Below are 21,919 nucleotides of genomic sequence, written 5' to 3'. Positions count from 1 at the left end.
TCAGTGAGTCAAGCCCACTTGGCTGCAACACACTTGAGTACCACAAAATAACTTACTCAGTCCATTGACTTTTTGAAGGACATCGCTTGCTGTGGGCATGTGAATGTTTTACGGCCATCCATAGCATATATTCTCAATTTGGCTGGGAACATCATTGCAAAAGCGACCTTCCGCTGATGTAAGAGTTTCTTGCATTCCTTGAATCGATCACGTTTCTCTCTTGTCGAATTCGCAAAGTCTGGGAACAAGAAAATGCTGTGGTTTTTCCAAGAAAGACTTCCTTTACTCCTTGCCTCGCGTAAAACGAGATCTTTATCAGATGATCTCAGAAATTTGCCCAGAATTGAACAAGGCCTGTCTCCCTCAGCGGATCGCCGAGCCGGAACCCTGTGAGCTAGCTCGATTTCCAGTTTATGGCCTGTTATGTCGAGCAGACTCGGAAAGAGCCCGTTCAGGAATTCCACCATATTCTGACCCTCTGCTCCCTCAGGAATTCCAACAATATGGACGTTATTTCACCGACTACGATTCTTCATATCCTCCAGCTTCTCCCAGACGCACTCCAAATCCGCCTTGGTCACTAGCAGATTAGCGGTTAATTCCCTCTCCGATGACACCAGATAATCGATCCGTTTCTCAACGTCCCCCACTTTTGTAACCACCTCAGAGAATTTCATCTCCATGGCAGTGATCGATCAACGTATTACAGCAAGATCCTCCAAGTCAGCAACGACCTTCGTCAACCAACAAATTGCCGACAAGTTCAACAATTCTCGCAGAATTTCCCACACTTCACCAGCCATATCTGCTCCCTGGTCCGCGGTCTTGTCTGGGGCGTCAGCTTGAGCACGTAGTGTCTTTTTTTCTTTTTTCTTCCCTTTTCTCCCCAATTTTGAATGCCCAATTCCCAATGCGCTCTAAGTCCTCGTGGTGGTGTAGTGACTCAATCCAGGTGGCGGAGGATGAATCTCAGTTGCCTCCGCGTCTGAGACCATCAATCCGTGAGTCTTATCATGTGGCTTGTTGAGCGCGTTACCGCGGAAACATAGTGCATGTGGAGGCTTCACGCTATTCTCTGCGGCATCCATGCGCAACTCACCATGTGCCCCACCGAGAGCAAGAACCACATTATAGCGACCACAAGGAGGTTACCCCATGTGACTCTACCCTCCCTAGCAACCGGGCAAATTTGGTTGCTTAGGAGACCTGGCTGGAATCACTCAGCATGCCCTGGATTCGAACTCGCAACTCCAGGGGTGGTAGTCAGCATCTTTACTCACTGAGCTAACCAGGCCCCCCACGTAAGTGTCTTTTAATGTCTCCAGAGCCTGAAAATTTTGAATTCTTTGACATATTGTCTTCCTAGAACATTTATGGACCAGGGGGTATCAAATCTCACCGGTTTATGACAATAATAGTGTTAAAACTAGCAAAGTGCACAGAGCTCACTGTTCACACATTCGAACCTCGCATGGCGCCACGCGACTCCCCGAATTCAACAGTTCTTATTTAATTTCAAGTTGGACATTCATAACTAGGACATCAGTATAAGATTACTTGTTTACCAGACTATACTGGCAGCACTGTAAGTTTTGCGCTGTAGATTCACCATCTCATTGTAGGCCAATGATAGGCTTATGTTCAATGATCTGGAAATAAATCACATATTGCATTCTAAAGCAAATTTTTGTATTACCTACTCAATGCTTCAGTCTGACACAATAATGTAATGTATATTAAAATTGTCTGAATTATTGTATTTATTATATTTTATCTGTATAATTATTTATATATAATTTAATCGTTAGAAATTGATACATGTGATTCATTTGATTAATTAATAATGCATATGATGTAATTAATTTGATTTAAAATTTTAATTGATTGACAGCCCTAAAATAAATAAAACAATAAATACGATTTCATCTTTTGCCTCTGGCGTAGTCGCTGCACTAGAAACAATAGTTCAAACTGCGAGTGCAGAGGATGTGTGCTATCTCCAATGATAATATCACTATTCCTTATCACCTGATGCTCATAGAATTGGGCTAGGCAGCAGCACACCAGTGGTTTCCCAGTGTATCTTAACCATTACCTCTGCTGAATGGTAGTAGCTGTTCTCAGTCCATTATTTCCCATCTCCTCTGCCTCACTTATTCTCTGCAGAAGCTCTCGTCTCTCCAGGAGAAGCTGATAATTTTCTTCTGTCACAGTCTTAATCCAGTCCTTCTCCTGCTCATAGAGTAACACATAGGTGAAGTACATATTATATTATGTATAGTGTTATATTTAATTTCTGGTCTTTAGAAATAAGAGCTGTCTCACTTTCTCTGAAAGACTTGAGGCAAGAACCAGATCATTCTTCAGCTGCTGGATCCTGTGCTCATGTTGGGTTACTTTCTTCATGAAGATCTGTTTGGCTCTACACAACTTGATCTTGTGCTGAGACTGTTTCTCGTTGTATCTCCTGCAGGATAACAAAAGCCATATCATCTACAAGTACAGAAAAGATAGTTAACAAGTACCTTTGCACCACTCTGGTGTTATTTACAGTGTATGCCAAGAGGTGAATGGCTATACCTGATGTTAGAGTCAAGTTGCTGAATGACCAGCTTCAGTTCCTCTTGCAGTCTTTCAGACTCATGCTGGGATGACTGGAGCTGCTCCTCCAGCCTGTGGCTTGTCTTCTGGTTAAGTCTCTGCTGTAGGACACACGAGAGTGGTCAGAAAATCTGCTGACACATCATGTCAGCAATGATACTAGCTCTGTTCCATAACTTAATGAGCCATCTTGCTGAATACTGCCTTCATAGGCAGCTTCTTTCTAAAGGCTAGGCTATGCTTAGTCATTTTGCTTGCCGTTTTGCCTCGCACATGTTTGATAGGCTCACATCACAAACCTCCTCTCTGGCCATGTTGAGGTCACTGTCCAGCACCTGCAGTCGTGTCTCTAGCTCCTGTGTGCGGTGAGACAGCTCTGAGTTGGTGCGGGTCAGAGTTGCTTCCTTCACCCACAATGAGCGCACCTGCTGTTGGAGTTCCTCATCTTTCTGCACTAGTAATTTCCTATCAGAAAACACAAACAGCACAGGGTAGGGTATGACATCAAACTGACAGTCGCTGGGTGCTCAGTGTTATGGCTTGTGATGCAGCAACGGGTGCTGACCTCTGGAGTTGCTCCTCTTGCAGTCTGGCTCTGAGAGCAGACAGGTTATCAGACATGTCTCTTGTGTCTCTCTCCAGTTTGCTGGTCTCTCCTGCTCTGGCCTCCTCCAGACGCAGTTGGTGCAGAGTGTTCTTCAGCTGCTGCTGCAGTTCTACAACCTGCAGAGATCATAATGTAAAACAATAAACTAACTGAGCAAAGCATCTATTTTTCTAGCTATGTTGCCAAACTACCATCACACTTCAAAAAATAATTTTCTTAATAAGTATTTTGCCTTGTTTTGCAGTAAAAATATAAAAAACAACATACATTTACATGAGAACCTTGAAATTGTGAAAGGCAAGAAGACTTGTTTTCAGAGAATATATCTTGAATTAAGTTAATTTCTTACATTTCTTACCCCATTTGTAAAACGTATCCCTCATTCAATTTTGTTAGATTTATGCTTAAAACAAGAAAAAATAAATTGCCAAAGGGGTAAGAAAAGTAAACTTAATTCAAGATATATTCTCTGAAAACATGTCCTGCAAATTTGTTTCACTCCTAAAATCTGACCAAAAGTTCAGTTTCAGGCTGCAGATGATGTTTGGACCACTCAATATTGTTGGCAGATATGGGACAATGGTAATCAGAAAGTGATTCAGGAAGTGATTGGATGATGCTGGCCACAACTTTGAATAAGAATTATTTATTCAGCTTTACAGAACATTAGCTGTAATATCTGTTAAAATTCCACATATGTGAACATAAATTTTTAGGAAAACTATTTGCTCTAGAAAATGCTTTTTTTTTTTTTGCTTGCAGGCATGTGATCGGCTAAGCACAAAAAAAGCAGGAAATGAATTGAGCAAAGTGGGGGGCAGCGAAGACCCCCCCCCCCCCCAATCATTAGTTATCAACATTAGTTAACATGAACTAACAATTAAACCACTTCTAAAGCGTTTATTAATCTTTGTTAATGTTAATTTCAACATATTAATTTTTTTTAAATCAAATGTTGTATATGTTAACATTAGTTAATGCACTAGGAACTAACATGAACTAACAATGAAAAATGTTATATAACCAATGCTAACAAAGATTAATAACTGCTATCAAATATTGTTAATTTGCAATGTAATACATGTTACATGTGCATGTGTTAATGTATAACCTTAACGTAAAGTCATAACACCCCCTCCCCCGTTCAGACCCCGCTGAATGTCATTGTGTAATTCGCACCCTGATTACATCCGTAACCCAAGTTAATCTGCCAATTTAAACGAGGGAAAAATTTGTCTAGACTGAACATTTTTAAATGTCTGCACTGTATCCGCAGGGTTTTATGATTATACAGACAAACGGTTCGATATATGTTAAGATATATTTCATGATTTCACCGCAAATATCACGTTGGTAATGCTGGAATTGCAGCTAGCGATTTTTAACCTGTCAGCAACTGTGGCAACGGTTCAAACCTGTTTTATATCCAACCATTTTATTTTTCTTGATGAATTCAAATAAACCTGTCTTACTTGAATTAAGTCCTGAGGTCGAAAATCTGGAGCCTGTCTCAAAGTGTGTGCGTGACGCAGAAGCAGCAGTGAAGTTTGTGAGTGAAGTTGTTCTGAGGGAAGGTTGAATGAAAAATGCTTATCGAGAATGCACCGGACAGGACATTGTTGATAACAGGAACCCCTGATGACAGATTTACACAATTCTTGTGGGTCACATTTTTAGGTCGGAAAAAAATGAATTCCGGATTAATCCGGAAGATAAAGAATCACATGTCTGGCTTGTTTATTAGGTGGTACTAGTTACAAATCAAGAAGGGAAATGGAAAATACACACAGCAGTCATGCTCAGGTCTCAGGAGGTTATTTTTACTGGAAAACAAGACAAACTTATACTACTGATTAAGAAATTTCAGCCTTGTTCCATGTTCCTGCTCAAAACACACACCTTCTTGTCTACAGCGATCACTCGTGCCCTCTCTGCATTCAGTTCTTCCATAAAGCTGCTGTTAGTCTGTTTGTTGTGACTGGTTCTAGCCACCTCCAATTCCAGATCTCTGGCCCTTTGCTGTAGTTTCTCCAGCTGTACCACCTGCCCTGCTGTGCTTGCCTCCAGCTGAGCTACTTTGGCCTGGGCCTGCTTCAACTCGACACATAGCTTATAAAAAAATAAATAATAAAAAACAGTTCCACCATATTGCTGAACAATACAATCAACATTTCAGAGATAGTGTTGTATACAGCTTACAAGGGACACTACAAATTTGGAAACAGCAGGAAGCACATTAGTAAAGACCTAAATTACTTTCTAAGAAGTAGAGAATGCGTGATTCTACATATCTTCATAATTAACTAATCGCTGTCTTGTCTGAACGATTAGTCAAATACTAGTTGGTCTTAAGGAAGTCCTATAAAGTTATGTTGACTTTCGGTAATGTCCACCATACTCAAAGGTTTTTTTATTGGGTGTTTACATAGGATGCATTCCTATGTTCAAAAACAGCTGGACAAATTTGCAATGTTTTTAAAAGTAGAACTTTTTAAACTTGACATGTTCTAAAAATGCAAAATGTCAGACCCAACAGCCAAAGATGTCCATCTGCATGTGTGCACAAAAAAAAAAAAAAAAAGGACTTAAATATTGATCTGTTTCTCACCCACACCTATCGTATTTCTTCAGAAGACATGGATTTAACTACTGGAGTTGTGTGGATTACTTTTATGCTACCTTTGTGCTTTTTGGAGCTTTAAAGTTCTGGCCACCATTCACTTGCATTGAATGGACCAACAGAGTTGAAATTTTCTTCTAAAAATCTTTGTTTGTGTTCTGCAGAATGAAAGTCAAACACATCTGGGATGGCATGAGGGTGAGTAAATGATGAGAGAATTTGCATTTTGGGGTGAACTATTCTAGGGCTGCAACTAACGATTATTTTGATGATCGATTAATCTAACAATTACTAGAATGATTATTATTGCAATGATTAATCATTAGCTCTTAAGCTTGTGCCCCGACTTAAAAAGTAGTATTAAATGTGCTTGCTAACAATAAAGAGGACAAAATCATCTTTTAAAAATACCTCTAAATGACATTCACTGAATTAAAGGGGGAAAAAAAATACTTTTTATTATGTTTAATTCAGTAAAGGAATTCACTGCAAAAAAATCCTATGGTTACCAAGTGTTTTGTCTTGTTTTCTATTTAAAATTGTCTAAAAATCCTTAAAACACAATAAATTCACTTGAGAAGCAACATATATTCAGACTTGCTTTAAGAGAATGTATCTTAAATATAAGTGTATTTTGTATAAAGTGTATTTTTTTTTTTTACTTGGTTATACTTCTGCCAGTGCAGTAAAGACAAAATATACTTATATTCAAGATCTATTCTCTAAAAGCAAGCCTAAATATCTTATATGCTGCTTCTCAGGTGAATGCATCTTTTTTTTTAAAATATTTTTGTTTTTTCTCCCAATTTGGAATGCCCAATTCCCATTATTTAGTAGGTCCTCATGGTGGCGTGGTTACTCACCTCAATCCGGGTGGCGGAGGACAAGTCTCAGTTGCCTCTGCTTCTGAGACCGTCAATCCACACATCTTACAACGTAGCTCATGCTACTCTCCGTGATCCACGCACAATTTACCACACACCCCATTGAGAGTGAGAACCACTAATCCTGTCCACGAGAAGGTTACCCCATGTGACTCTACCCTCCCTAGCAACCGGGCCAATTTGGTTGCTTAGGAGACCTGGCTGGAGTCACTCAGCACACCCTGGATTTGAACTCGTGACTCCAGGGGTTGTAGTCAGCGTCAATACTCACTGAGCTACCCTGGCCCCAAATATTTGTATTTTTAATATTATATTCAACATACTCAGATACTCATCCTTCTGCAGTATAGCTGCTAAAGAAAATGTACATAGTTTTAAAAGAGTTTTAGATATTTATATTGGAAAACAAGCCAAAACAAAAACAAATCAAAAACATATTTTGTTGCAGTGTATAATGGGGTGAAGACTACCCTCTCTCACCTTTCTGTTCACTTCAATCCATCTTTAACTCACAAAAAACAAACTCTCTCTTATTAATAAATGTGATCTCATGTTACGTTAAATGAGACCAAACGGCTATTCATTGTCGATAAAGTCAACTAATCGTTTCAGCCCTAAACTATTCCTTTAATAAATAGTCGGCTGGTGGACTTCCTACCAATCACTACTAAGAACTATTGCCATGTATCCTGAATATTTTCTTGGGCTATTTAATTGTTTTCTTTCTTTGCATATGTTTTACCTTGATCTTCTCTTGGTCTAGAAGTGCATTGTGTCTCTTAAGGTCTAGATTTTTCTCTCTCTCATAGCGCAGCTCACGCTCAGCAGAGGTGAAAAGGTGCTGGGTTCTGTGCAGGTCCTGCCTCAGCTGTTTGCTCTCCTCTCCCTTTTGCTGCAGAAGTAAAAAACAATATACCAGCCATATTGCGCAGCTAAACAGTACATTCCAATACATCAGTGGATGTTAAAGGTCTGCTATTATTTTCTAACCCCATTTACATGTTTTCATTGGATATTCACTCTTAAATTATGTCAGTTATGTTGTGCATGTGTATGAAAATTGCCGAACAGGGCTGACCTTAGCCCAGACTTGAGCTTCACTGATCTGGGACTGCAGGGCAAGCTGGTGTTGGTCGGCCAGCTGTCTCTCCTCCTCCAGGGTGGAGTGGAGCTTACTCATCTCTGACTTTACACAGGCCAGCTGAAGGAGCAGCACAGAACACCAAACAGATTACACATAACTTAAGCTAACAGACCAAACACACCACACATAGCTTAAGTCAGGCAAAAGATATTCAAGGAAACAACATCCAAAGTACAACAAAAAAGGGCAGAATGGTGGTTGGTAATGGATAGCCCTTTTTGGCCAGTATTCTAGCTAATGAAATATTTTAGAGCAGGACAAAACTATGAAAATTTACAACTTTACTTTCTAATTTATTTTGCATATGTAGATTATTTTTCCAGACCAACTATTCACATTTCACAATTTTATAAACAATTCCCTGGTATCTCCATGTTTTCCATAACCGTGGGAGATCTGGACTTTAAACACTAGACTACAACAACCTAAAGTAATTTATCAGACAGTAAAACAAACAACAATCTCAGGTCCAGATTTGTTTCTTACCTGACAAAGACCCTCATCCCCTGCAGAAGGTTTGTGGTTGGCCGTGTGACCATGTGATGGTCTGGGTATCTGGTCTCTAACAAACTGTAGCTGCTGCTTCACATGCAGGAGCTCCAGACTGAGTCTCTCCTTCTCCCCGTCCATCTGAATCCTCTCATGGGCTCTCTCACTGAGCTCCCTCTGAAGCTCCATCACATGCCCACGCTTCTCCATCAGCTCATCCCTAACACAAAATATATTACAACATGCTTTCTGTAGAGTACAAGAGCTTTAGCAAGAATCAATATTCACTTTGCTGCTATTGAAGGATGGGGCAGTACAAACTATATTAGAACTGACAGCAAACCTGTAACCCATAAGCAAGCAGTGCTACTGATTTCACATGCAAAGAATTTAGCCAATCATAAGAGAGGGCATGCACTGTACATTTAGAAGTCTTGGTAACACTTAATGCAAGTATTTATTAACATTAGTTAACATGAACTAACAATGAACATCATTTTTTCAGCACTTATTAATCTTGGTTCATGTTAATTTCAACATACAAATGCATCATGAACTAACATGAACAATTGAATTTTTGTAAATGATTACAAATAGAACCTTATTACAAACTGAAACGTATTGTAAAGTTTTACTTAAGTCTTTAACCTTGTGCGACCCCGCGTTCTCATGCACATACATTATGTTGTGTCTTCACTATATGCTATGCATAATTTAATTTCATTTATACTGACTGATCAGGACAGTCTGGGCTGTCATTAAAGAGTTAAACATTTGATGCGCCGAGTCATGTGACAAAAGAACATGGCGCTGATCCCTGCGGAGTTTGTCTTTGGGAGAAATGGCAACAAAACTAAATCTGGTAAAAAAAATAATAAAAAAAAACTCATTACGTTTTTACATTGAAACCTGTTTGAGTCAAAAGATTAGAGTCTCTAGTTTCATTCAATATGCCATTTTGAAAATGTCATAGATTTATCGTGAAACGGCACGCTGTTAAACAGCAGACGAGGACTATAGGGCTATTTTCCCCTTAGAAATCCCATATTCACTGTGCGTTATCACCATTGAGAATGAATGAATGCATACAAAAGCTGGAAAATGTTGCTTTCAGAGGCTTTAAAAGGAGTTAGGATGAAAATAAGGTGCATTTCGAACTGTTTGAGACCAGTGCAGACATACAGTACACTAGAGGTTAAGTCATTCACTAAATAGGGAGCAAGGGAGCATCCAAAAGCTTTCCAATGCAGCCAAGTGCATGCACTCCAAACTTCCAGTCAAAAGTTGTTTCAGGCTGCAGATGATGTTTGCACCACTCAACATGGTTGTCAGACATGGGACAATGGTAATCAGTACTTAGATTCAGAATTTATAATGCTTAACTTTACTTGGATGGCAGTGATTGGACGATGCTGGCCATTACTTTGAATCAGAATTAATTATGCAAATTTTTGAATGGTAAAATGCTTCAGCACTGGCTCTCTCTTGTTTGTTTGACTGTGCAAAGAGAGAACATTGAGATTTTGTTGCCAAAGTAGAAAAAAACTTTGAAACATAAAAGTCAAATCAAATAATTTTTATTTCTATAGTTTTTTTAAAAATTATTATTATTTGAGCTTTTGTCAATACACACTGTTCCAAAGCAGCTTTACAGAAAATCAGCTGTAATGTCTGTAATGTCTCGAAAACATGAATAACTAACACTCCTGGAAACATAAACAATTTGATAAAAAAATATCTGACTTTTTTTTTTGCATGTTTATTAGGGGCTACTAGTTACAAATCAAAAAGGGAAATGGAAAATGCACACGGCAGTCACGCTCGGGTCTCAGGAGGTTAAGGGGTAATAGCTAAAATAGCCTTTAGTTCTAAGAGTAAGAGAGAAATTGGTCAGGTAAAACTAATTAATTTAGAACTGTTTTATGTGCAATAAACCTGGACTAATGTTATAAATGGAAAGAAAATGCTTAAAAAAAGCAGAAGATTGCATCTTGAAAACATCATACAAAAAAAAAAAAAAATCCAGGAAAAAGTTATGTCTTTTCAGAGTATTGCACCTTAGAGTGCTGTGTTCCTTCTCCAGTCGTGTCAGTTCTGTTCTTAGCTTTTCCACCACTGTCTTAAGCTCTGCCATCTGCCCCCTGCTCTCTCTCAGGTCCTCTTCAGCCCGACTGTTCTCTGTCTGAAATGTCAGGTTATCCTGGAGTCGTGTCTGAGCACGCTCCAAATGGGCCACCTGCATAGTGGCAACAATAACTTCAGCAAGTATTTTGCAGGCAACAGTAAGTATCTGAGAGTATCCCACCATTAAATAGATTACAAAAAAAAACAAAAAAAAAAACACAAGTACGATTCATTTACACAAGTACATATAACCTTCTTCAGGGTGTAAACCTATAATTACCATACATGACATCATTCAATTTTCATTACCTTTTCTTCCAAAATTCCCTTTTCTCCTTTAATCTGTGTGAGGTTCTTGTTAAGTGTCTTCCCTTGTTGACATTCTGCCTCCCATCTCTGAACCTCTACACGTAAACTCTTCAGCTCCTCGTGGTCTCTTTGCATGACCTGTTCACAAAATGACCATGTAGCATTAAGGCTCTACATTTTACATTTACTTTGCATCTTCAGTTTATGGTCTCATATCACTTTATTATGATTCTTCTTAATGACTGCATAATGCAATATGAATAATGCATGACTTACTGATTCAATATTCAATCATCAGAAATGTCACAATGATGATATATGATGCGAATGTGACAAATACCTCTTTATCCTTTTTGAGAGCAGACTGGGATACAGATAAGTCCACCTCCAACTGTTTCCTCCAACCTTTCTCCTCAACAAGACGATCCTCAAGGAACATAAGTCTCTCTTGAACACTGTTTTTGAGCTTTAAAGTAAAAGACAATGAAAACAGACAACGTTTTTGCAACCACACACTCTGCAAGGACTGCATGGAAGTTGTTGGGGTTTTTTTTCTTTACCACAGAGTCAGTCTCTCTAAACCAATCTTCATCTTTCTTCACAGTTTTCTGAATGTTTCTCTTATTCAACTCTTCCTCAATACTTTTAATCTAGGATAAAGAAGAGGTGGTTATTTTTAAAACATTAGCCCAAGGTGGATGACATGACAGTAAACAAACAAGTGTTGTGAAAACATCTCACCTTTCTCTGTAAGCCCTCCACCTCACACTCATGACGCTCCTGCTCCTCTTTAGCTGCATTCTGCACCTCCCCCAGCAGCGCCTCAAGCTCCTCATTCCTCTCCACCAGCTCCTCATGCTCCTGCTGTTGCTTCTGAAACCTCCTCTCCAGTTCTCGCAGGCGGCTGTCTTTATCTTCAGACTCCCTATGACACCTGCCAACACACAGCTGCCATATCAGCATATTGATTCAGTAGCAACATAAATCAAATAAGAGCAAGGATTTACCTTTTGTGGAGTATCTCGTCCTCTTCAGTTGGTGACTGATAAGGACTGACATTATTCCCAACTCCCTGACAAAAAGAAAAAAAAAAGTAAAAAGCCCTTTCAGAGGAAAATAAACATTAAATTAATATATGCGTCATACAATATATGCAAACTAAACCCTTCAAGAAAAGATTACAAAAGTATAAAAGTGTAATACTTGATGCATTCAAAGCATAAGACACCTCAGATCACAAAGTGTACAAAGCAACTTTAAAATTCAACACCGTTGACTCCCTGTGAAGAGTGTATTTTATTATGCTCAAATGTCACTTTGATTCCTTGATTCGAGTGCATCTTAGTTTGTTCAACCTGTTGTACACCAAACAAAGCAAAAACTGTTAAAAAAACTGTTCTTTTCTGCATTTGCAAATAAAGCTACAAAGAAATAAAAAAGGATACTTTGCTGTCTTACATTTAGTGTAGGCTAATGTACTTTTCTACGATATTAAATACAATCCTTACGAATAAATACAATATTTATTCTTGCCAGTTCAAGAAGGGATCTCTTCTCTGTGTCCAAGGTGCAAACTCTATCCCTCAGCACTCTGATCTCACTATCCAGCCTTTCATTGCATTCCTTTGTCTTCTGCAGCGCCACCATATCTGCCAAACATTTGGATTTAGTACCAGAACACATTCTCTCTGCATTAGTCAACATGAAAGTCAAATTGACCACAAAAAGAAAAGAAAAAGGCTTGTACTTGTATTGTAATATTTGATTAAAATGTAATAACTTGCTCCATCTCTGAAAACACTTTCTTTTTTCCCTGATGTGACAAAGGCTGTACCCACTATTGGATAAAGGCAACCAGTTGCCAAATAGCTATTTACAAATAGCATTGTTTTGGGGAAAACTGCAATAAGGTCTGACTCTATTCTGCAATGGAACACCCACTTTTCATCATCTAATCAATTCCATTGGATAAAAAGTCCTGTCCTACCTTTGTTAATTGAATATACCCTTTTACTCAGAAATACTCATAAAATGGGTTGCAAATGCAGTTTCATGTTGACTTTAGCCACAAAATAAGGCAAACGTGAGATTGTGGATTTTGGGAGATGAATGAGATATTGGTGCAGTGGCAGATAAAATCTCACCACACTGTTTAAGTTTGTCCACTTCCTGTTTTAACTGCTCCACTTCCTCCCCAGTTTTCTGCAGGTCAGGTACTGGAATAAACATTTTATTTAAGTTTATGTCTTAAAGCAAAAATAAAAACAGTTGTACGATGATTAGAAGCATAAAAAAAGCTGAACCTCATGGCTATTCACTTACCACACAAGTTCTGGACCTTATGAGCCAGATTCAGCTCATCAGTCAGGTGGCGAATCTCTTTATGTGCCATTGCAAGATGACTGGATGCCTCTTCCAGATCTCTCTCCAACCTCTGGCGCTCTGTGCGCTCTCTATTGAGCTCCTCACTGTGGGCCTACAGGGGAACAGAGTTTCTGGTGAGAAATAAATCTGACTGACCTGGGTGGGCAAGAGGAAAGCATGTCAGCATCCATGCGTGTTTCATGCATTTGCAACAGAACACAGGTGAAGCTGAATGTGGATCATGTTCCAGTGTGAACAGAGTTTAATGTGTGCCTGCTTTTCTTTAACTATCATCAGAAAAAAACTGAAAATGGGGAAAAACAAATTCTGGTTAATAACCACCCAAAAACAAAAAGGCGCCTTTGAGCTGTTGGCGTCAAGAGCGTAAAGGGAGGTGTTAAAGTGGTCATGTCAGGTGCAGAGTGTGAGAAGCAGTTTTCAATATGTTGTTTTTTCAGAGACAGACTGATGATCGGTTTGACTATTATTTTTTTAACTGATATTCACACTTTTCTACTTAGTTATCAGTTCCTTAATACAGGTCCCACAGTAAATGGCATTTTTGGCATTCAGATTTTCATTTGGAAACATGCCACTTTGTAATAACAATAATACAGACTTAAAGGAATAGTTCACCCAAAACTGAAAATTCTCTCATCATTTACTCACCCTCATGCCATTCCAGATATGTATGACTTTCTTTCTTCTGCAAAGCACAAATTAAGATTTTTAGAAGTATATTTCAGCTCTGTAGGTCCATACAATGCAGTGAATGGGTTCCAAAATCTTGAAGCTCCAAAATCCACATAAGGGCAACATGAACGTACTCCACATGATTCTGGTGGTTAAATCCATATCTTCTGAAGTGATATGAGGTGTGGGTGATAAACAGATAAATATTTAAGTCCCCTTTCCTTCACTTTCTCATTCTCCTTCTTATGTTTTTGGTGATTCACATTCTTCGTGCATATCGCCCCCTACTGGACAGGGAGAAGAATTTATGACAAAAAATGACTTACTGGTAAATACTGATCTGTTTCTCACCCACACTTATCATATTGCTTTAGAAGTTATGGATTTAACCACTGGAATCATATGGATTACTTTTATGCACCCTTTATGTGGATTTTGGAGCTTCAAAATTTTGGCACCCATTCACTTGCATTGTATGGACCTACAAAGCTAAGATATTCTTCTAAAAATCTTCATTTGTGTTCTGCAGCAGACAGAAAGTCAAACATATCTGGGATGCCAGGAGGATGACTAAATCATGAGAATTTTTATTTTTGGGTGAACTATCCTTTTAATTTGTCCACAATAATATTTGTATTGTTATAATTGTAATTATTCACATATTTATAGTTTATACTATGTTTTTATTGTAGTAGTCTGTTGATTATTTAGATAGCATTTTGTCAAAAAGCAGAAATACGACAATAATTAAAAATCGGTTCTACAAATCGGTAATCATACACTAAAGCATTTAAATTATTAGCATTATATCAGTCATAAAAAAAAAACATAATATCGGTTGATCTCTAGTTATTTTGTGCCTTGTTATAGGAGATGTAAGACGTGCAATATTTCATGGTGACCATAGAGCTGTCCTCGTATGCTTTAAAGGGTCAGTTCACCTAAAAATGAAAATTCACTCATTATTTACTCACCCTCATGCCATTTAAAATGTGTATGACTTTCTTTCTTCTGCAGAACAAACGAAGATTTTTAGAAGAATATTTCAGCTCTGTAGGTCTACATTGCAACTGAATGGTGCCTAGAGCTTTGAAGCTCCAAAAAGTAGTTAAAGGCAGCATTAAAGTAATCAAAAAGACTCCTTCGGTTAATCAATGTCATCTGAATCGATCCAGTAGTTTTGGGTGAGAACAGACCAAAATAAAACTCCTTTTTCACTATAAATCTTGACAGCAGTCTCCTTGGCGATCTTGATATCAAGCACAATCACACTTCCTATGGCGCCATCTAGTGCTCTGTGCATGTGTCAAGCACTAGGAAATGTAATAGAGTTTGAACTCATGTTCATGCCTAGAGACTGAAATGGCAAGATGTACAGTGAAGGAGGAGTTACATTTTGGTCTGTTCTCACCCAAAACCAACTGGATCACTTCAGAAGACACTAATTAAACTACTGGAGTAGAATGGATTGCTTTAATGTTGCCTTTATCTGCTTTTTGGAGCTTCAAATTTCTGGTCACCATTCACTTACATTAAAATGACCTACAGAGCTGAGATATTCTTCTAAAAATCTTCATTTGTGTTCAACAGAAGAAAGTCATACACATCTAGGGTGGCATGTGGGTGAGTAAATGACAATATAATTTTCATTTTTGAGTAAACTATCCCTTTATGTGGATCATCCTTACAAGGACAGTGGAGAGTCAGAGAACTCAATATTTTACACTTTTGCATGAGTCATGACTTTTTTGACAATCAGCCCAATCAAGAGACAGGACAGTTATGACAGGTACAGGAACATACAGGAACAAGGTTCTGTGCTCTTAATGTAGACTTGCGCACACAAAAAAACGTCCTCCAAGTACTTTGAACTGATGACTCCTGTCCATTTAGGGTGGGACAAAGAATCAGGAGAAATTATTATGTAAAATACATAGAGAGATGTACAACAAACACTCATTCTGCCTAACGACATGTGGAAAGGCATCAGGGTGAGTAAACGATGAGTTTTCATTTTTGGGCGAACTATCCCTTTAACTAAGCTAGAAAAAGTCCATGACTCTGTGTTCCTCAACACATCTCTTGGGACACTCCAAGATCTTCTCACCTTTTTCATATTGTCTTTTGTGTGCTGCAGTATTTCCTTTTGCTGCCTGAGTTCCTCTTCCAATGTGTGACGAATATGATCTAGCTCCTCCTGATTTCCATAAAAGGGAGATATTCAAATTATTATAAAATTACTATGCCACCACTGCTGTTTACTATAAAAAGAAGGTCAGACATTTAAACAACAACAAAAAAACCTATACTGCCACTATTGTCATTATATTTTATGCATTTGGAAGAAGCTTTGAACCAGAGCGAATTTGACATACATTTTATCAGTATGTGCTCTCCCTGGGAATCGAAACTACAGTATACCAGTTGAGCTACCTGTAGGTGCACCTCTCTGAGGTTGCCGGTGAGGGTCTGAGTGTCCAGCTTCCTCTCGGCAGCCTCCAGTCTCTCCAGTAGAGTGACTCTCTCCACTAGAAGATATGCCACCTGCTCACTGGCACTGCTCTGGCTGATCTCTGCTAGACCCTCCTGCTCCAGCATCTCCACCACCTCCTTACACTGGGAGTCTAAGACACAGCGGAACGCCTTAGGACTGTATACTGGACTAAAAGCGTATTCACTTGCCGGACACAAGGGCTATGTTCGAAATGGAATACAAGCAAACTGATTACAGCATACAATTCTTTAGCAACACAGAAATAACAGATACAATTTTTTTTATTATTTTTTAATCCAATTATGTGTAAAAATGTATTAAAGGACTATTTCACCCAAAAATGAATGAATATCTCAGGTCTGTAGGTCCTCACAATGCAAGTCATCAGGGTACAAAACTTTGAAGTAAAAAAGCACATAAAGGCAGCATAGAAGTAATCTATAAGACTCCAGTGGTTAAATCCATATCTTTAGAAGCGATATGATAGGTGTGGGTGAGAAACAGATCAATATTCAATCCCTTTGTACTACAAATCTCCAGTTTCAAACAGTCCTCCTAAGCACTCTTCTCTCCTAAAGCCCTGTATACACATACTGTGACATCCAGCAACAAAGCGACCTCATTAAATTCGATGGACCCGCCGGCGGGGCCACTATATTGTGAAAAAGTTTACACTTAAAATGTTAAGGTCTCCATATACATAGGTCAGACATATGAGGTTTCGTTTGAAAGCTTAGAATCTGATCTTTTCAGAGAATACCATCACTTTTGCATTTTTGTTACACAAAATAACAAAATAAGGCCTGAAAACATTTGCGTTGCAAATTAGCGCTCCCTAGAGATAATGGGGTAGAAATATTAATATGAATACAAAAGTCTTTCAGATGGCACTTAAATGGGCAAATCATATATCAAATGAAAGCTCTCTTATTTTGTTGCCCTAATACCACAGTTCGAAAGATTTTCAAAGGAATCACAAAATGAAATATGATTGTCATGAAATACAAATGTCTCATTTAAGCACCAATTTTTGCTGCCGTAAGCCCCAAATAACTAAAAACTTTATTCTGCTTTCACTTTAAACAGCCATTTTTTACTTGTCTGTGAGCTTGATTGGCTGAATAATCTAATGTTATATCTTAGATGTCCAGAACAAAATATGCCATCCAGCAGAAAGAGCATACTAAACAAATCATCATAAAAATATGTTTTCGACTACTGATGATAAAATGTTATATATCTTAGCAAAGATGAGGATCTCAGCTTTATAATGACACCTAGACATATGTGAGGGCTAAAATGCGTTATAGCGCCACCTACATTTCATATCTGTATATTGTGATTAAATGTGATAGAGAATGAAATAAGACTTTTCAAAGTGAGACAGAGTGAACAGAAACAGAATTACATGCTTACAAAGCTGGGACAACAACAACAACAACAACAAAAACCTTTCTGTTTATCATAAGATTACAAACACATACAACATTATTTATGAATAATTGGAGTCTTTTTTTATTTATTTTTATTTAATTTTTGGGGGGTGGGGGGGGGGGGGGTTTCTGAAAAAATGAGACCAATTTTTTGCAGTTCGTCCACAGCATTTATGAAGGGTGTACTTTTAAATTTGAGTGTGAAAAATTGCATGCGGCAGCACAAAAACATATCAGAGTTAAATATTGATACGTTTCTCACCCACAACTATCATATCGCTTGTGAAGACATGGATTTAACCACTGGAGTCTTATTGATAACTTTTAAGCAGCCTTTATGTGCTTTTTGAGCTTCAAAATGTTGGCACGCATTCACATGCAATGTATGGACCTACAGAGCTTAGATATTCTTACAAAAAAAAAAAAAAAAATTGTGTTCCACAGAAGAAAGAAGATAGCGTGAGATAGCATGAGAGCGAGTAAATGATGAAAGAATTTTCATTTTTGGATGGACTACTTTTGGCAATCTGAGCAAATTAGTCAAGAAACGGATGGAAAGAAAACTGCGGCAGATATAACTTTCAGTTCATTCATCACCATGAGGAGAGGAAGTCAAGCGCATTGCATTGGTTACAGTGTTCCATGCATGCAGTATGCTCTGCGATGTACTGCACAATTTGCAAATCAGGCTAGGTCAACCGGGTATTCCATGCATACAAAAAAATCTGCAGATTTTGCAAAAAATTAACTTTTTCTTACTGCAGAAAACGTAAGAGAGGTATGGTAGAATGCCATTCTTAACATAGCCAATGACATGACCTCAAGGCACAACGTTTACTATGACAAATACAATATATGATAAAAACATTATGACCACCATGCTGGTGTTTCAGTAGCGCAAGCTCGGCACAGAGTTGTTCGTTGTCGCGTTCATACTCCGCTGTTAGAGATTCCCGCTCCTCCAGAATGTTTCGTATATGCTCCACGTAATTTTCCACCTTGAGAAAAACCCATATAAACGACAATAAATGCAATAGTAGGAATTTGTTTTGTTTAGGTAACAGTGTGGTCATGTTAAAATGTTGATGACAGAGTCCGTCATTAACTATTCTTTAGGGTGGATGCCTGGTTTGCCATCTGTTCACTCACCTCTCTCATCTCGCTGGCCTGCTGTGTGCGTAAAGTTTGCAGGTCTTCAGTGGTTACGGTCAGGCTGCCCTCACTGCACTGGAGCAAATGCAACAGGTGACACTCACGTTCTTCTGCTGAAGCCTGAGGACAAAATCCGTTTCTGTGCAAGTGGAGCGTGATCTCCTCCAGCTCTTCTTCCTTGGTAGGAAACAACAAAAAGTCATTTCTGTCTTTCCCTTTTTTTTTTTCTGACAGCCTTAACAGTTTAAATGAATGGGGCCTGGGTGATCTGATACCTTCTTGAACACTCTGTCACCTTGTCAACAGTACGTCTAACTGACAGCAAGAAGCATTGTTTGAGAAAACTTGCTCAAGCTGCCTGCAACATCCTGTGTTTCCCCTAGGATTTTTTCAGCAGCGGTGCTGTTGTGCGTGGGTCCGTGAGTCCGTAACGCCGGACACGTATTTACACACAGTGGTGGAGGAATAGCTTAAAACGACCTTAGAATCATTATATAGTTTCCATCCACTTTTCACGCTATTTTGTTATCGACAAAGTGAAAATGCATTAAAAAAAAATGTGCCGTCTTCTGCCTGTTTCCATTCAAATGACCTTTTATCGATAAAAATGTTGTGCGTGATGACGTCATGCCTAAAAAAACACTTTGTTGCATAAGTTTTGGTTTATCGCAAAAGAAATCTGCCCTTAAGCCGTTTCCATACAGAAATGTGAGTTTATCGCTAATTGTGTACCTTTCGCCTCCCAGATGTCCCTAATTTTTTTCCACCGAAGTTTTGGTAAAATGGGGAGAGAATTGAGACAATCCATTGAAATTAGACAGCTTGCTGTCATTATAATTTCACAAATAAATGCAATCAGAAGATGAGGAATTGCAATCAAAAGGGAGCAGTTCCTCTTCTGATAGGACTGTAATATTGGTCCTGATGTTGCGACTATCGCAGGTTGCCACCGGTTCCGACCCGAAAGCGAATCATCATGGCCCTGTTCAAGTCTTAGTATAAGGACCATCCATCGATGTGAATATGCTGTGTGCACAGCTATTAAAGAAAAATTGATGCGGTGTAATATCAGGGTTATATATATGATACATTCCTGATATTCAATAGGCTATTTTGATCAATCATCTAATCTAAAGCATTGCCATCTCAACTGCATTATGTCCTGCATATTTGTCCAGCAACTTTTAACGACCAACTGAACTTGATTGTCATCTCAAATTAATTTTAGCATCATAATGCAATTTACATTTTCTGAAGAAGCATCAGATCCATGCGATCTGAGATAAAGAGGGTTAGATTTAAAGTATTTAAAAGTTTTAAAATGATCAAAAGCTTGTTTTCTGAAAGTGAACTCGGCATTGGACAAATAGTACGTGTAGAACATTCTGAGAATGTCATTCAGCCGATATTTTCATCTACAGAACAGGGTAAGGCTAATTTACACCTATAATATTGCTTCTGAAGATATGGATTTAACAACTGGCGTCATATGGATAACTTTTATACTGCCTTCATATGCTTCTTGGAGCTTCAAAGTTTTGGTCACCATTTACTTGCATTGTATGGACCTACAGAGCTGAAATATTCTTATAAAAATCTTCGTTTGTGTTCTGCAGAAGAAAGTAAGTCATACACATCTGGGATGACATGAGGGTGAGTAAATGATGAAAGAAGTTTCATTTTTGGGTGAACTATCCCTTTAACTGTATCGTAAAGAAACTTGTCTAAATACTTTCACCATGTACACAACACATAATTGTCATTACAGACACATTACATAGAATTAACTGGTCTTAAATGCATATGCTGAATGTATATAAGTATATAAATGACTGACACCGTACCTCTCTTCGCTCCATGGCCAAGTACAGCTGAACAGGAGTCCTTGCATCACTTGCAAATTAGCCAAGTGTGTTTATGAGACCAAAGTTCAGATTGTGGTTTCCAACATTTGACAGACAAACCGCCCATGCCAGCTTCTGTCCTAATCATCGCTTTATAATAAAAATGAATGACAAAATAAAATACTAAACTTAAAGAGTACAACGTTAAAAAGGTTTACCATGCATTTAAATTGGCAAATAATTGGAGCCTTTTATATACTATAAAGGGATTAAGCTACAACAAATGATATACATGATCTTCTGCGTAATGTGCCCGAGCAACCAAAAATCCCTCATCATCAAATGTTTTCTTCCTTTTCACGTCGACAGCAACAGACACGTCTGTATTTGACAGAACTAGTGTTACTTCGTGAAAGGAACAACATTAATTTTGCTCTCCAAATTTTTAGTGCAACGTAAAAAGTTTTCTAAACCTAACAACTTTGGCTAGCGGCTAGTTTGCAGGTATTACGCGCGAGTGTCTTTACTTATCATCCTGACGAGAATTAAAAATGAAATAAGTCACAATTGTCGTTGTTCTTCAAAGCCTGTTTTAAACAGATAATGAAGTCTGTCAGGTAGTAAATACCGAAGAAGCAGTTTAGTGTTCGTTTTTACTAAGGTCTACCAAGTATTGTGATGTTGCTGCTTGCAGTAGCTTGGACCGAGCACCTTGACAACGGGTTAAACCATTCTGACAATAGTTGGGGAGGGTCGTGTTTTGAAAGGAACCCTCATGCTGTGAAAGTCTCGCGAGAGTCACATTTGCCGTTTCTAAGATTAGGGTTAGGGTTCGGTTTAGGGATAGGATTAAGGTTAGTATTATGTTTAGGGGTAAAATTAGGTGTTGGGTTTCTGTAGGACTCCAAATAAATACAATATACACAGTAGGCTCGTTCGAGATGAGCAAGTTCTGCGCAGAACCGATCACCGGTGATCAGCGGCAGGTGCATGTCGGTTAGAAATCTGTCCGACCCTCTGTGATATCATGGTGGCATATGCCAAAAATGTCCCACGAGAGCAAGGCGGCCGCAGTTGATTTTTCCGAGCTGTGCACGATGGGAAATGACTGGCTGACGACACAGCTTCAAGACGTTATCTTCTAAAATGTTTGATTTATTT

At 38.5% G+C, this 21,919-nt stretch overlaps 1 protein-coding gene across 1 annotated transcript in view; it reads right to left on the bottom strand.

Moving 5' to 3' along the window:
• The window catches only part of LOC127419059 (coiled-coil domain-containing protein 30-like), a 36,210-nt gene extending 14,797 nt beyond the window's left edge, over positions 1 to 21,413 (bottom strand). Inside the window, exons 1-23 of the mRNA XM_051660131.1 lie at positions 20,759 to 21,413; positions 18,912 to 19,091; positions 18,640 to 18,760; positions 16,269 to 16,459; positions 15,943 to 16,032; positions 13,101 to 13,254; positions 12,923 to 12,994; positions 12,312 to 12,427; positions 11,786 to 11,850; positions 11,520 to 11,712; positions 11,339 to 11,428; positions 11,119 to 11,244; positions 10,779 to 10,916; positions 10,403 to 10,581; positions 8,343 to 8,565; positions 7,791 to 7,913; positions 7,455 to 7,604; positions 5,108 to 5,317; positions 3,167 to 3,324; positions 2,901 to 3,066; positions 2,581 to 2,702; positions 2,326 to 2,467; positions 2,096 to 2,232 (exon numbers count right to left, since the gene is read on the bottom strand). Of these exons, the coding sequence (XP_051516091.1) occupies positions 2,096 to 2,232; positions 2,326 to 2,467; positions 2,581 to 2,702; positions 2,901 to 3,066; positions 3,167 to 3,324; positions 5,108 to 5,317; positions 7,455 to 7,604; positions 7,791 to 7,913; positions 8,343 to 8,565; positions 10,403 to 10,581; positions 10,779 to 10,916; positions 11,119 to 11,244; positions 11,339 to 11,428; positions 11,520 to 11,712; positions 11,786 to 11,850; positions 12,312 to 12,427; positions 12,923 to 12,994; positions 13,101 to 13,254; positions 15,943 to 16,032; positions 16,269 to 16,459; positions 18,640 to 18,760; positions 18,912 to 19,091; positions 20,759 to 20,773 (3,161 nt within the window). The 5' untranslated portion in view covers positions 20,774 to 21,413. The remainder of the gene's footprint in view (positions 1 to 2,095; positions 2,233 to 2,325; positions 2,468 to 2,580; positions 2,703 to 2,900; positions 3,067 to 3,166; positions 3,325 to 5,107; positions 5,318 to 7,454; positions 7,605 to 7,790; positions 7,914 to 8,342; positions 8,566 to 10,402; positions 10,582 to 10,778; positions 10,917 to 11,118; positions 11,245 to 11,338; positions 11,429 to 11,519; positions 11,713 to 11,785; positions 11,851 to 12,311; positions 12,428 to 12,922; positions 12,995 to 13,100; positions 13,255 to 15,942; positions 16,033 to 16,268; positions 16,460 to 18,639; positions 18,761 to 18,911; positions 19,092 to 20,758) is intronic.
• Between the last annotated feature and the right edge of the window lie 506 nt (positions 21,414 to 21,919).

Source organism: Myxocyprinus asiaticus, chromosome 28 (assembly GCF_019703515.2).
Source record: "Myxocyprinus asiaticus isolate MX2 ecotype Aquarium Trade chromosome 28, UBuf_Myxa_2, whole genome shotgun sequence".
NCBI classification, from domain to species: domain Eukaryota; kingdom Metazoa; phylum Chordata; class Actinopteri; order Cypriniformes; family Catostomidae; genus Myxocyprinus; species Myxocyprinus asiaticus.
This window is presented reverse-complemented; position numbering and strand designations above follow the sequence as displayed.